This window comes from Trematomus bernacchii, unplaced genomic scaffold (assembly GCF_902827165.1).
Source record: "Trematomus bernacchii unplaced genomic scaffold, fTreBer1.1, whole genome shotgun sequence".
Classification (NCBI taxonomy): Eukaryota; Metazoa; Chordata; class Actinopteri; order Perciformes; family Nototheniidae; genus Trematomus; species Trematomus bernacchii.
The window spans coordinates 955,123-970,882 of record NW_022987828.1 but is presented as its reverse complement, the minus strand read 5'-3'; the positions used below and the strand labels follow the sequence as shown (position 1 = coordinate 970,882).

Here is a 15,760-nt window from a genome sequence, read left to right as displayed (position 1 = left end):
TGTTACAACATAGTCATTTGAGTTTTGGACAATACAAGTAATGTGTTGTAGTTTTCAAACTCACATGATCATATCAAAATATTAATATTAATACAAACATAAAGGACAGCACTGTGTTTTTATGAGGCAAGGTGCATGTCAGACTTACTTTCTAGTATAAACCGGTGCATGTGTATGTTGTTACAGGTTCGTGCCATTGACGGTGGCTCACCTCCTAGATACTCTGACCACTCCCTCACCATCAACATCCTGGACATCAATGACAACGCACCTGTCATAGAAAGCTTGAAGGGCTACAACGTCAGCATCAGTGAAGTAGGGATGCATTACCACATTTTAATCTGTATGTTATCCACACATGATTTACAGGTTTCTATTGTATCTATGTGTCTATGTATCTAAAGTAATGTAATCAGTTCTAATTTGTGATTTGCACAATATTAACAAATTGTTCACATGGTTTGTGTGTTTGGCCTTCTTTGTATTATGTGTATTGTAGAATGTTGGTGGAGGTACATCAGTGCTCCGTGTGATAGCTACAGACCAAGACATCGGGCCCAACGCCATGCTGTTCTATTACATCACTGCTGGAAACCAGGACCTGACCTTCCGCATGGACCGCGTCACCGGAGAGATGGTCACACGGCCGGCCCCCCCCGACCGAGAGCGCCAGCAAGAGTACCGACTTACTGTCACTGTGGAAGACGACGGCACGCCACCTCTGTCGGTAAGATACAGGCAACAGCAACCAAAACGTTCTTTGTCCAACTTAATACACCCTTTTTCACAAAGTAAAATGCAGAAACCTCTACAAAGGGATGACTTCCTACTGGCAAAGAGGGGTCATTTGGGGGACTCAGCATCACATCTTCTAAAAGAGCCCTTCTTTCGCGGTTGTTGTACAATCTGGAAGATGTACTTATTCCTGGGAGGCTGTATATCTGTTACCTGCCTTTTTCTATACCTGCCTTAAATCAAGATACAGCATAAATTAGATATGAAACAAACTAAGACATGCCCAGCAAATTAAATGCAATGGTTGGTTGATCTTCTGTAGTAACTGATCAGCTGTGAAGGCACAGGAAACAACTTAGTTTGTAAACAGGAAAGCCACAAGTCATATTTCCATGTCGCTTTTCCTGTTGTCTGTCTCATTTTAAATGCTTTTGAAAACAGGTTTATGTTGCACCTGTATTATTTTTTTAAACCGTAAGATGTGTAGAACCAACCTATAATAATGCAGCTCTTGTTAATGTAAGATATAAAAACAACTGTACAAAACTGGAGAGGAAATATCCAGCAACAGGCACCCCCCCTCCTCCCATCTAGCTCTCTGTCTCCTCTCATAAAGCAAGATACCAATATTGTTTTATCATTTTCTCCCCTCAATGCCAGTCTCCCTCTGGTGTGCACCATCTTAGAGGCACACAAGCAGAACAACCTTGTTCCGTCTGTAATGGCTCCCTAGGCATGAAGTGCAGCACAGCCTTGTGTGGTGATAGTTTTGGAGACCCGCCAGCTGAAAGGAACAATGATTTCAAAGACTAGACACATGGCTTTAAGGTTTTAAGAGCTCCACTTTATTATACAAGCTACAACCAACGCTGTTTAAATGCAATATAAACTGTAAAACAAAAAGGCTATTGCAGCACTCCTCCATGCCTGCGTCCAATGCAAGCTTTGTACAGTATAAAACACGCTTTCAAACATTCAGATGCAGAATTGCATGCAAGTATGCACACAGACCACCAAACCACAAACCTATTCTTGAAACTTCAACCCAAGTACACACACATACACACATACTCAAATTCACACATTTAAAAACCTTGATTCCACTTTTTATCAAAGAATTCAAATTTAAAATAGAAAAATACCTTGTCCTATTTACCTGCTACATATCATTTTGAGATGATTTCCGCTGAGCACCTGCTGTACACATTTAACCTCAATATGAAATAACCACCAGTGGTTTCTCACAGTCACACGCAGCCTACGTAATAGGCATTCACATAACAGTCATTACCAATCACTTCTTGTTCTCTCTCAATCGACCTCAATATGATATGGTTAACAATTTGAATGCCATTAAGCCATGTTTGCTTAATAGTATTTACTCATTAACATCACATTGCATGCTCACACATATGAATGAACACTTATATACACATGTTGTCAATTAAACCAAATAAGAGAAGACAGAACAGTGTTGAGATGGCAGTGATTAAACAGCTGGCAGTTCTATGATACTGTTTTCTTATATAAATCTGTTACATTCAGGACAAAACTAATCATAATTGTATTCATGATCTCTTAACTTTACATGAGCAGGAATGAGATTCATGAACAATTATTAATACAAAAACATTTGAATGTTTAAAGCCACTGTGAAGTGCTGCGTTTCTGATAGTAGGAAGTAAGGAGAGTATTTAGAGCAGCAGAGCTGACAGTAACTGAGGTAGCAAAGAGGGAAGAGAAAATAAGCTGGGGCCTAGTGGAATGATACGGAGGAAGTCTGTAATGCTTTCAAAACACTTTCAACTTGTAAATACACTTTGTATCCTCCTTTGGTATGAAGCTATTGAAGCACTTTGCTATAAAGATAGGGATCATAGAGAGCCTTTGGTAACGTACTAGAAAAATAAATATGAATTGTTATATTTTATTTTCGGTCCTTTTGGTGTTCCTAATGACCCCTTGAAGAGTTTAAGTGATTGTCATTATTTATTGGCATTGGTAAAAAAAACTAGTTTACTCCATTATCTGACAGCCAGTGATAAATAATATGTATTCAACGTCGTAATGTAGGAATCGTTATGTTTACCAAATCCTTCTACGTCTTATATTATTAGACAGTCAATATTATCTTTGACAGTTTCATCCATCAAATGGATTATGTCAATTTGGTCACGTTATTGAGATTATTGTCATTTACTTTCTATCACATAATCGTATGCTTGGTTGTCTTTGCATCCGCACCACAGACAAACCGCACCAGAGCAGATTGGGTCTGCACCAGATTGAATTACAGAGTGCACACCAGCCTAAATAAACGACACAGACAAGCAAATATCATAGTTTGTTTAAACTAGGTGCTCTTTGAATCCACAGAACAAGTTTTATCCCTTTTGACATGCCACCCCTCACATGGTGGACCCCCATCCCCTCTGGATTTTTCTCAAGCAGCGGGCACCTGTTGGTCCCGGAGTCATAGTCAGTGTGTAGAAGTAACATCACACACAAACCAACATCCCAACTGCACACGGGCAGAAGTTTGCTTTTGGCCTCCAGCTGTTGTTGCAGGTGGAAATAGTTTTTAAATAAAAAACCGCAGTCTGGTCCCTCCAGCGGTCCAGACAATGTACAGACGAAGATCCCAGCAGAGGTTATTGTGAGACAGCTGATAAGGGCAACATCGCACCGGAGGCAGCAAGAAGAGGAAGAGAGTAGCAGGACTGTTTCCAGGTCAGCAGGTTCCAGCCCCCTTTAAACCTGCATGAAGTCTTGAGTTTCAAAGATGGTGTCTGTAATAGAGAACAGTGCATGTCAGAGAGAGCATAGAGAAGGCAGTGGGTGATCTACGTGCATCAACCCACACAAATGCACATTTCAAGTCTTTGTGCTGATCTTTGAAAATGTAGATATGTGGGAGTTAACATCTTAAATACTGCACTTCCTGCCCGAAAATAGGGACACATCTTGTCAAAATGCGCACGATAGCATTTATTTTTCCACTCCTCTTATTCAAATGAATAGTACAAATAAACAGAGACCAATAGGTTCCTCAGAATAAGATGTTTTTGCTCGGAATCCATTGAAAAGCAGAACAAAGAGGCTGTAGTTTTTGTTGCGAAACATTGACGATAAGAGGGAACTGCTGCAAGTTAAATTCCTCAAAGCTAAAGGTCAGCGAGCCAAAAAGATGAACAAGGCATCTGAAATGTGGGTTTTATCCATATTACACAGAACCACAGACAAGAAACAACGCTTCTGGATAATTTTGAAGACCGATAAAGGAAATAAGCTTACACTGCAAAGACAAAAGATATCAGGGGTTTGATGGTTTTATGAGTCAATTACATACAAACATAGATGTAGCTAGATATGAAACCAAGAGTATTCTATCAGGACCCAATGTTTAAGGTCACAGGAACAGCATATGCGATGGTTAAGGGTTGATTTTCAGACTGGTTTTGTTCTTTCCTCTGTACCATCATAGACACGGCTGCCAGGAAGCAGGGCAATCCAGCTCAGTATGCCTGGAATGTCTGCACAGGTGCCCCGGGAATCGGTAGAAAAACACTCAGAATTGAACCTCTTCACCGTAACTAATGTTTCAGTATTATTTCAAGTCGAGTCTGAGCGAAAGGCTGAAGGGCCCATTAGTGTTAAATGAGAGTGCTGATGGGTGGAGAAAGACTTGCGAGTGAGGCAAGACAAGAATTCAGAGGATGACAGCATAAGAAGGAGCTTTCAGTTGTGTGGGGGAGCGAAATTAAATTCCTACACAGAATATTTGTTAGTCATATAAGACTCAACGCAGCTGTTTTGAGTGTGAGCGTGCACTTTAGCACTATAATGTGCGCATCCTCTCCGCCAACACTTTACCACACGCAGGATGTTTCAACAGAAGCGCAAAGCCATGGTTCTTCTTTGATTGCATCAGTTTTTTAACATACCGGTTGTGCATTTGGAAATTGGTATTTCCAGAACTCCTTGTGCAATACTGTTACGTGCCTCTAGTCAAGTACTTTCGTCATTGTAGTATCAAACAAGAATGTGAAGGAAGTCAAGTGTATGCATTCAGAGTGAAGTCAATAAGTTGTGACTTACGATTAGATATAGTACACACTCACAGCTTAACTTAAAGTAAGTTATCTCATACGCTGGTTTTTATTGTGTTATGATGCTAGTCATAGTGAGATTTTGGGGAAAACTGAACATAATAGATTAGAGATTGGTATGCGAGTCATTTAGGCTGCAGTCAAAAAGTCTTTCTAACTGAGTGGAATGTGCTGGAAGTGTGTCAGTGCCATGATAAGCACTAGTCGAACTCTCTAAAGCAGGGCTCTCCAACACGTCGATCGCGAGCTACCGGTAGCTCGCGGCAGCTTTTCAGTAGCTCGCCGCTCGATTATCGATTATAAGGTTGCTTATCGATTATAAGGTTGCTTCTTGATTTTTTGGCCGCAGAGATCAAGGAACAGACGTGACAGCGGCACAGCGGCACAGCGACACCACACACGGAGCAGTCTGCTTTCTCCACCAACACCAGTCCAGAAACAACAGCAGAATGACCCGCTCTGAATCAGGCCCTGTCGCTGCAGCTCAGAGACACACAGGGAGGGATTTGTGTTTTTTTTAAAACACTCATTATCGTCATGTCAGGTTTTTGGTGGATTTAATCAAGTCTTGGATTGCAGAGTATGAATGTCCTGTTATGTAATTAAGCTAACTTAATCTCATACATTCATGGGATTTATGTAACAGTAAGACAGAGAATGTAAGTGTGCACCCACATGCACTATTTTAGTTTGTATATGATGTTGTAAATACTCCTGTTGTCTGCTGTGTTCAGACTCAAGTCCTGTGTGTGATGCCACATTCAAGACATTCAGTGTCTTTTTTTTAACAGAAGACCGTAGCTAGAAGCTGCAGCTAGACTGCAGAAGTATTAGTTTTTTGTTTTTGAGGATGGAACAATTTCACACACAGATATAGGGAGGCTAGACCTATACAATTGATTTATTATGGTTTATCATTTAATGTCAAGACGAAGAAGAAGAAGAAAAAGATGGCTGAACTGTTCAGTGTCAATCCTGTGGAGATGGAGGTTATACATCTCCAAAATAATGTTCAGCTTAAGTCTCAGCAAAACTCACAACATTTCTGGAGCCTTGTAGACCCAGAAAACTATAAGAACATTCACCAAGCAGCACTGAACATGTCTGCTTTATTTGGTTCTGTTCTACATACCTTTGTGAAGCAGCTTTCTCTGACATGAATGTCATGAAATCTAAATACAGAACAAGACTGACTGATGAACATTGAAATGACTCTATTAGAGTGAACCTAAGTGGGTACACTCCAGCATACACCTGTATGGTGGACTCCATGCAGTGCCGTTCATCTCACTAACTGTACAAAAGAGTGAATGCTCTTATTTTACACATGTGCCATAAGATGCTTGTCAGGTAGTGATTAAGGACATGTATGTGAATTGTCAGTGAGGTACTTACTATGTGGGCCATAATAATATGTGAGACATTTTCGTTTTCTTGGACCTTGATGTGAGTTAAGATTTTTGATAAGCTTTAGGTATTGCAATTTCACACGTGTACAAAAGTAGCTTAATTCAACTGATGAGGGCTATGTGAATAAATGTAAGCGATGTGATGCAAGTAGCTCTTGGCCACTTTCATTTTTTCAAAGTACTGTAGCTCTCAGATGAAGAAAGGTTGGAGACCCCTGCTCTAAAGGCTAAGGAAAAGTGCCTCAGCGCTTTTGTATCTCCTTCAGATAGGGAACACTGGACCAACCTTTACCAAAAGAAGAACAGAATTTGGTCACAACTTCTGTTTTTTAGAAAAAGACATTTCTACTATTCTACTGCAGCATTAGTGTCCATGTCCTTTGATAAACTTGTATCAATTCCTCTACTTTGGCCCGAGTATCGTGTTCCCTTTAGTATGAGTTGCTTTTGTTTTGTCAGGTTGTATATTTGTGTGTGTGTGTGTCCTACCTTCTATTGGGAAGAATACATCCCCATGTGCAGGAGGAGAGAGGGGGGTTCCGGGCTCGGACAACAGGTGGCGTCCTGTCTCTGAGGATTGCCTGGTCATGATTTGAGAAACTGTCCGGGTCTTAATCTGCGGAGATCCTCCAAGAAACACAGGGTTCTCATGGCCAGGAGCCTCACTGAAAACATGCAAAGAACACACCACAAAAGGGAAGCATAACGATGAGTAAGACATTGCCAGAATGACCCAATAAACTGTTTCAACACTTATCTGTTGCTCAAGACCTCAAATAATCTAATTCTTCCTGTTGTGAGCCATTAAACTGTCCCCCACTGCGCTGTTAAATAAGCCATCAGATTTTCCGCTAAATAACATCCATTGTTACATAAAATAACATACTGTGTACAGCCAATTAAAGACTGCCAATGTTCTGGGCAGAAGTCCTTTTTGTAGTAGTGTTATGTCTCAAAATGACTCTAGTAATAATTTGTTGATTTACTAAAGCTGTTTCTAGATCTTTACCAAACAAAGGTTCATGGATATGATCCTTATTTTGGTCTAATCTACCTAGTGGAGGAAAACGGTTGTCTGTATTGGAATATCCATGTACTCAGTGTTATTATTCTGAAGAGCAGCTGTGTTTTGAACCTCGCCTAGACTGTGGGAAAACGTACCTGTCCATCCTCACCAGCTCCTGTGCACCTGTGAGAGAGGAAATAGGAAATGGGCCATTGTGAGTGAATTGAAACGGAGCGGAACACTTTAGATAGAGTGTGAATGGGCTTCCTACTGTGTGAACTACAGTTAATCCAAGTCACGGACAGGAACCATGTGTCAGACAAAACACTATGAGGAGCCCAGTGAGAAACATTTATATTTGACCCATGGCATGGATATGGAAATGAACTAGTGTGTGTGTGTAATACTTACGTCTGCTCGAATGGCTGCTCTGCCTCTGTTTGTACACAAGCACCATAATAAGAGGCAGGAAAAGCAGAGTCAAGATCATGGCTGCTATGGCCCCGGCCACTGGAGCGAAGCCTTAGGGAAGCAACAGAGGCTGTGTGTTAAACCAACAGTATACCCAGCCAGTTATATATTTGCTATGAAGGCCTGAATAAGGTGACATACCTCCAGTTTGAGAGGGATCCTGGACAGTGCAGTTTAGAGATCCAGTGCTTCCTGGAAAGAAAAAAAGACAAATACATTGTTTCTCACATGTAGGAAATCACATTGTAGGATTAGTCTGGGTTTTTTTAATTGCAACATCAGCAGTTTACAATATGATAACTTATGACAAATTCACAAAGGGCTGGGCAATATAAAGAAAATCATATATCACAACTTTTTTTGATTGATATACATTTTTGGACGATATTTATTGACAATTGATGCTTTCTCAAAATATTTACACAATGAGTATTTAGATAAATGATCATCAGTAATGCGGATTTAATGACTAAGAAGGTTAAGCCAATTAAAATAACTTTTGGAACAGGATGGTAAAATATGAAAATTACTAAATGCATGAAAAGACAACACTTTGATATTACGATATCCAAAACCAAGACAAGTCTAATATCACCATATTAAAGTGATATATTTCCCAGCCCTACATTCACACCCATACATTTGATGTGCTTACGTGGTGTTACTTGGAGGGTGATGTGGCTGTGGGGTCTCTGCACGATGGTGCCGTGTTTGTGGACCTTCTCTATCTCCAGCAACATACAGCAGTAACGACCTTGGTCGGCGTGGGTCAAATTCTGCAGAACCACCCAGAAGTTGTGCACTGATGATCCAAATTTAAGCCCTGCCGGCAAGCTGTGGTTGCCATGGGAATGACTGCCCACGACAATATGGCGCGGGCCCGTCCGTCCCGTACACTGCTGCTCTCTGTGGGGGGTGTAGAGCCAGGCATGCTTCAAGACATCGCTGTGGTGCAAGGCGACTCCTTTCTGGGCGCACACCATCTGGACCGTAGCACCCTCGGGACAGATGTAGTTCAGGTGGGTCGCTAAAACACTGAGGGTGGGGTGGGCACGGGACATCTCGCCTTCACCTAAAGAGAAAATACATGTATGAAAGGATGTAGGTAAATCATAAGACTGTTTTATCAGCTTTCATTCCCTCGGTTAGACCTTTCAATCAGACCTCCCTGTCTGTGTACCACCACTAAAAGCTGTCCAATGAAAAGGTAAGAGATGATAATGTTTTAGAACCTGCTAATCCAGGTGAAGGACGTGCTGTTTGTATGCAGTAAAAACTACAGGAAGTGCCTGCAAAGCTCAACATAGGGAAGCTATCTTTATTAAAATTATATTATTATTATTATTATAACCAGAGGAAAGAACTACATGGCTTCTAGATTTTCCAAGGAACAAAATCCAAGAGACTTATATTCTGAATTTGCATGAAACATTACATACCCTTGGAATATTACAGCTTTCTGTTAGGAGATTAAAGTTTGGTAAAGATATAGCCCTGATAACATAAGACACCCTTAAACATTCAAACAGGAAATTGCTTGGTAAATCACATTTCCATTCAAATTATTTGGTTTGGCTTAAGCTGTGTGGGATCAAGTTCATGACTGGTACCACGAGTCGTAACACAAATAACCACAGTGCAAAAACTAAATAAAGCAACTACCAATCTCCACGTGGATTTAAGCCGAAGTCAGACAATTTCCCATGGGCTATTTCTGCACACGACGTGCGTCCTTGATTTCTGTGCATTTTGAGACAGCACAGTTTGTTTCCAGTTCTGTTTATTCATACCGTGGTTAAAGATAGTAGAGTCTGCTGGCTAAAGTAAATAAACTAACCCCCAGTGGGATATAAATTGCCTGTTCCTGTCAGAAAGTGACATGGAGACGCAAGCCAATTTATACAAGATCTTATGTTAAACCAGGGAAATTCTTGAAGTTGGACTGAGGTTTTTGTTTTAAAAATGTCTGCAATAAACACTGACGGTTGCTATGTGGTATCATGCAGGCGGGTTGCAGAGAAATAGCTCTTTGGGTTTCAGAAACTATACTTGCTAAGATTATCTGCACATACCTTTTCTGTATATTCAGGAAACCAAAAAGTCAGCTGTGAGATGTTCCCTTACGCATTGCACAAAACCTCTCACTCTGACATGCAACCTTTAACCACATCCTGTTCTGACTTCTTTACTGTGGCAGTAGAATGCACCAATAGATGAACTCTTTCATGTGTGCGCTTAGTGATTATTTCAATAAAGCAACACAATTAAACATTTTCTCCGGCTAAGCAGTCTGAACGCACTCTCCAAACATAAATGCAGTTCAACATCACAATGCCCCAATATTACGCAGACCATAAGAGAGCATCAACAGACATAATGACTGACTTATATCCAGGATGAAAAGCAACAGGACAACCCTCTGTCTGCTTAAATAGATCAATACCATTCTTTGTATGCAACAGATTGTGCCTTAGCATCCAAGAATGCTTAGCACTGCAGAAATGACAGGAAGGCATTGTGTGAATAACAAGTATATATGGGGGTGGACTGCATGAAAATGTAGCTTTGCAGTTTGCACCAGGGATAAGAGATTTTGCACCAAAATCTTGTGTGACTGGTGAGTGCCAGGAACTGGGGAGTGGACTTCCTTCCTGAGTCTTCCCAGCCAAGGGAACACTCCTCCCACTCCTACATCTCTGGCTCCATACAGTACCACTCAAGACTACATTTGAAGGGCTACAGCTGCTGTTGCATGCACTGATAATTTTAAACAGATTGAACCTCGACCCACACCTCAATCTGTAATTATGTCACTGCAGGTGTTTTCAATCTTCCGTCAAAAGGCACAGTACATGCTGCTACATCACAGATTGGACAGCAACAAGCTTGAAAGTCTATTTTACAGAACAACAGTCTTTTGTATAAGCCAGAAGGAATGAGGAAGCACATAAGTTGTTTTTGTATAAATGTCAACAGTAGAGTAGTTGCTTTTCATTCTTCTGATTAGGAGATTCAGTAGCTGCCCACAAAATGACCTTTGCTATTTGATTAGCTCTGCAAGTCTGCATATTCAGTATGCATCCTGTGTATTTGTCAAACAGGTAAGGGCCGTGTTCCTGTGTGTGCTTTGAGCGCTGCAATAGCCATTGTGAACTAGGAAAAGCAATAGGAAGAGCAGGGAGGGCGATTAAAGTGAAACTGTTGCCCCCGCGGCTGTTCCGGCCTGCGTGGTGGGACAATGGGGGGGAGGAAACCCTTCTGCTCTCCTGTTTCACACCCGCCCTGCCCACTCCCTGTTTCCTATTTTCACCCTTCAATGGTTTGAGAAGCCCTAATTACACTTGGAGATGGGTTTCAGAATCCGGTTTATATGCAGAAACACAGAATATTCTCTGGTGTATTCCGCATAGACCAAAAAAACATTACTATAATAAAAAAAGATGTACAATTCAAACTTTTAAATAAAAAAGTTAAGCAGGAATGTGAAAACTATATTAGTGAATGTGCAAAGGTTCACATTATTTACTGAGTTACCAATTTGAGAAAAATACAAACAATAAAAAAAGTATTTGCTGTTTTGTGTTGCTGTGTTGTTTGAATAGACTTTGCCTTTGTTCTAAAGTGATGACTCCTGTAAATGCACAAATTGAATTTGAAAATATATGCATGCAGTTAATTCTCACTTAAGCCCGAGAGCCAAACAAAGTTAATGCTAGGTTGTCAGCTATGAAACCCCGTTATACCCATCAGATTTATTTCAGGTATGGTTTACTGACAAGACATTACATTACATGTTACTTGCTAGACGCTTTTATCCAAAGCGACTTACATACTCAATACTGTGGGCAACCCCCACAGGAGCAATTTGGGGTGAAGTGTCTTGCCCAGGGACACAACGACATGCTGACTGCAGTGGGGTTTGACAGCCCACTGCACCACACGCCTCCAAGACCAGACCTTATTAAAATATTTTGTATGTTCCTTTTATCAAATGTTGTGCCAATTTGGGTGGGGTTACCACAGTGTCAGCACTATCTCTTATCTTCATGTGGTTTATACCAGGTGTAAACGGACAGCTTTGCTTCCCCTCGGTCTGGAACAAACAGGACTTCTTCCACTTGTGTACACCACACATCTGTGTTTTGGCTCCATTATGGATCTAAGTTTCCTCCTCTGATCTCGGCTCTCAGGATCCTGAAAGCCCCTCAGGGCCCAGAAACAGGCCTTCCTTTGTTTTAAGCTTGAATGCCACCTGTTTAGGAAATGCTGCCTCTGACAGCTTTTACATAGCAACATAGCCTGAGTGAATTAATTAAACATGTCTTTATATATTTGTAAAATGCAGAGTTTAACCATTTATACTTATTTTCTGCAAGAGTAGGTTGTATTCTCTTCTGTTTTGAAGAAGTGGAGACTACTAACCAAAACGTACTGGTGAATCCGCTGTCCTTTCACTTGCATCACTTCTCTACCTGTGTTTGTACAAGCTGTCCCCACATGCACCTCAAACTCCACCCTCTTTCACACCTAATGTAATGGTAATGATTATCTAACTCATTACAGGGTGTTAATGAAACCAGCAGGAGGATCCCAGATTAGCCCCTACACAAACAAACACACACACACACAGAAACTGTTCAAGAGTTTCAGTTCAAGCTTGTGACATCTTTCTGCAACAGGAAGTGATCAAATGTGGCACTACAGGCTCTACCTTAACATGAACAAGGAAGTTGTTAAGGGTCAATGATGCCGGTCACTATTCTCAGGGATCCATGACATTCAATTACAGTCGTTTGATGAGTCTTTTACTTTGGGAGCCAATTTGCAAGAAACCTGTTTGTGTTTGTGTTCTTTAAATAATGGGAACACTCAGTTTCTCAGTTTTAACCTTCCTGTTCCTCAAAATGTTCTTCAAACATTTAGCCATTTCACTTAAGGGTTGTGTAATGACAGCCTAACATGTTTACAACATAATTGTTCATTTAACTGTTGCAACAAGGCAGCGGAAATGTTGTTTTGAAAGTGTAAATGGGCCTTTTTGTAATTTTGAACAATCATTTCAACAAAGTGACTTAATTGGTATCAACTAGTTTGCCAGCTTCCTCTCTCTTCATGGATCCTGTCTGTTTTTTAATAATGTGATTATGTTGTTAAACTGTGTCTTTTAGAGACACACATTGGATTGTTACTAACCAAAGATAGCTGTTCTTCTTCTGTTGTGACTAGAAGCAGAGTCAAGGCTCTGTGAGTTACTGTCAATGTTGTATCCTTGGGCTGTATAGATAATCACCAGTGTGGGAGACACAACGTTACCAGAAGGCCACTGGTGTTTGGGTATTTTTTAGTCAAACATCAGACACCTTAAAAACCAACACATATGTCAGACATTTACGTTTTTAAAGATCTTACAAGGTCAAAGAAGAAAGAGGGGGGCTCCCCTTCCACCATTACCTTCCTATTACTCACATGCAGTATGCCCACACAACTGCTGCACATAAACACCTACAGACTGTGTGTCCCGGGCCAGGCCTGTTCCTGTTGACTATATTGATGCTGCACTCTTTTAATGATTTATTCATTTAGTACAGGGGATCAATGCAAGCTCTGACAGAACCGGAGGAGAAGCAGTGTACAATGAGAGAGTGAGCCTAAGCATCCTGTGGACTTTATTGAACATGTTTTGACTGTGCTATTGTCCTTCAGGGAGTTGCATCTACCAAGGGGGAGAGACTAGAGGCGCTGATTATTGCCCTGTTTATCCCAAGTCCTGTTTTGTGGAGGAGAAACCCATTATTGGCAGGGTGGCACAAACAGCTGTTGTCTGGCTGGAAGGAAGGAAACCTCCAAACAAAAAAGACACAACAGGCCAAAGGGAGGGCACTGTGAAGTCCTAAAGTTAGACTTTAGTCTTTTTATTGGAGCCTTCAAGTTTACAGGCCTGCATAAATATCTCAAAATACAATATACTTTAAAACATTACAACACAGTCTTCAAATTAGTTTTCAATGGGCATCTTAGTATCTGCAAACATTTTCTTTAGATTTTGTCCATGATGGGTCAGCCTAAATTTCTGTAAACACCATTCGTTGCCTTTGACGGACTTATCTCCAGAGCTTATCTCAACAGACCAAATCCTAAAGTCGAAAAGTGATAACCTCAGCGAGGTCTCCGAGGCGTTTGAAGTGCAGCAGCCCGGAGGCAACAGCTGCTTCTGACTTCTCCTCCTGCGTCAGTTGCCTCAACTTCAAGCAGTGCCAAAGTCCTTGAAATAATACATTCCCGCATTTGATTACAGCTCCCACGAAAACGCGAGATTTCTGTAAAATGTAGCAACAACATTTCAGTCGGAAAATGTAAACTACTGGAAACCCCTGAACGCATCCTGTGTAGACGCACATAGCGTAGGAAAGCGTTCTTAATGTCGTGTTGTGTACGTCGGCTAAGTTGTGTAGGTTTACATTTCCGACAATTTTAAGACTCCTCAGTCTAAAAACGACAACGACCACTGTCTAATTTGCGGCGGTGTTATAAAGCTGAGTTTAGAGTGGCTTTACACTCCACTACATCCCATGGGGTGGGGCTTTAAAACAGCTTCACACCAGATGTTCCGTCTCAAAACAACAGCAGCGACCGAAGCAAAGCTTAAAACGGTGTTCCCGGCAAAAATGTTTACAGAGACAACATGCATGTCAATAGAATAACAGAAATATGCACGTGCAGTATTTTTTCTTCTTAAAAGCATGCAAAATGAGCCAAAACACATGTTTAATTCGTGCACTTGGCTATACTGTAGACGAATAAGTCAGATAACAAAAGTTTCCGTCTGTTAAATTGACCGAAGTTTCAGGTAATATTAGCCATGTGAAATAAACGTGATGGCTGTCATCAGGCGAATTGAGTTTCTATTGGAAGTCAATTCATGAATTTATCCCGCTATATTTCAACGCAACTTGCACTTTTACACATTCAAATGTACTGAAAGATAACTTAATCTAGGCTATCTTTAACCATGTGTCAATGAGTTTCGTTCCGTACCAAAAACAAATACTACTGTTCCCCATCAATGAACTCAGTTAATTGGTTTGTAGAATTGTCAACAAGTTCCCACATGCCATGCCGCTCAGTTAGCCAGTTTTACAGCTCTAAATAGATGAGTGATTTTTCGAACTTACCTCCACTAATGCAGAACAAAACTGAGAAAACCCAAAAAACGGACTTCTTTCCCCAGAGTGATGTCCGACAGAGTACTCCCCTCTCCATGGCTGTCTGGATGTTTACAAAAAAAAGTAGCAGAAAAGTGTTTGACTTATCAACTATAACTGGCTTACTGGAAATCTTTTTTTCTCTCGCTTAAACTATGCAAACTCTGCTAACGCTACACCAAAACACACAGAAGTGGTTGACATTCCCTTTTCTCAAAGTTGACTTGATCCTTCTGAACTTTGAAGCGCAAAGCAACGTGATACCAGGCATCAGCTCCTCCCCTTCTGTCAGTCTCTCTCTCTCTCCCTCCCTCCCTGTGCCCCACCCCCATGAGTGTAGCAGTGATGGAGACAACTTTCAAAATCTAATTAAATACATAATAATTACACCGGAAAACATTCTTAGTCCTGGTTTTATAAAAATGTAATTTGATAGGTACTTTACACAAAATGCTAATCAAGAATTCTGAGCGTTGTTTTTAAAAATCGTGGACATGAAGAGACGTGTTGAAAATAATGGTTACATTGAGATATTCTAAAGTTTAGTTTAAAAGCGTAGGCCTCACTGTTCAAAACGTTTCCCATAATGCAACTTAATTTATCTTTCAATAGAGCCCCCAGTGTAGTAAATGCCGAAGCACTTTTTGATAACATCACAAGAGGTATTTCTTGACTTGACAAAGCTTCTCCAGAATGTGTTAGTCTAATTCTAATTATTTGCCGTCTTTCACTCGCTTATACACTCATGAACATACATACAATTTACAGCTTATTAATGTTGTGACATTCCAAAGCCTGTTCTACCTCTAACCGTCACAGCCAGTCAGT

The 15,760-nt window shown here is 40.8% G+C and overlaps 2 protein-coding genes across 2 annotated transcripts in view; one reads left to right on the top strand and one right to left on the bottom strand.

Moving 5' to 3' along the window:
- The window catches only part of cdh23 (cadherin-related 23), a 185,371-nt gene that overhangs the window by 151,305 nt on the left and 18,306 nt on the right, over positions 1 to 15,760 (top strand). The window contains 2 exon segments of the mRNA XM_034152488.1: positions 187 to 315; positions 500 to 727. Of these exon segments, the coding sequence (XP_034008379.1) occupies positions 187 to 315; positions 500 to 727 (357 nt within the window).
- vsir (V-set immunoregulatory receptor) lies at positions 1,558 to 15,173 on the bottom strand. Its single transcript, XM_034152490.1, has 7 exons — positions 14,903 to 15,173; positions 8,386 to 8,802; positions 7,872 to 7,922; positions 7,671 to 7,781; positions 7,415 to 7,442; positions 6,743 to 6,918; positions 1,558 to 3,524 (listed from the first exon to the last, which is right to left on the bottom strand). Exons 1-7 carry the CDS (start codon positions 14,988 to 14,990, stop codon positions 3,487 to 3,489), a joined length of 909 nt encoding a protein of 302 aa, XP_034008381.1. The 5' UTR covers positions 14,991 to 15,173; the 3' UTR covers positions 1,558 to 3,486.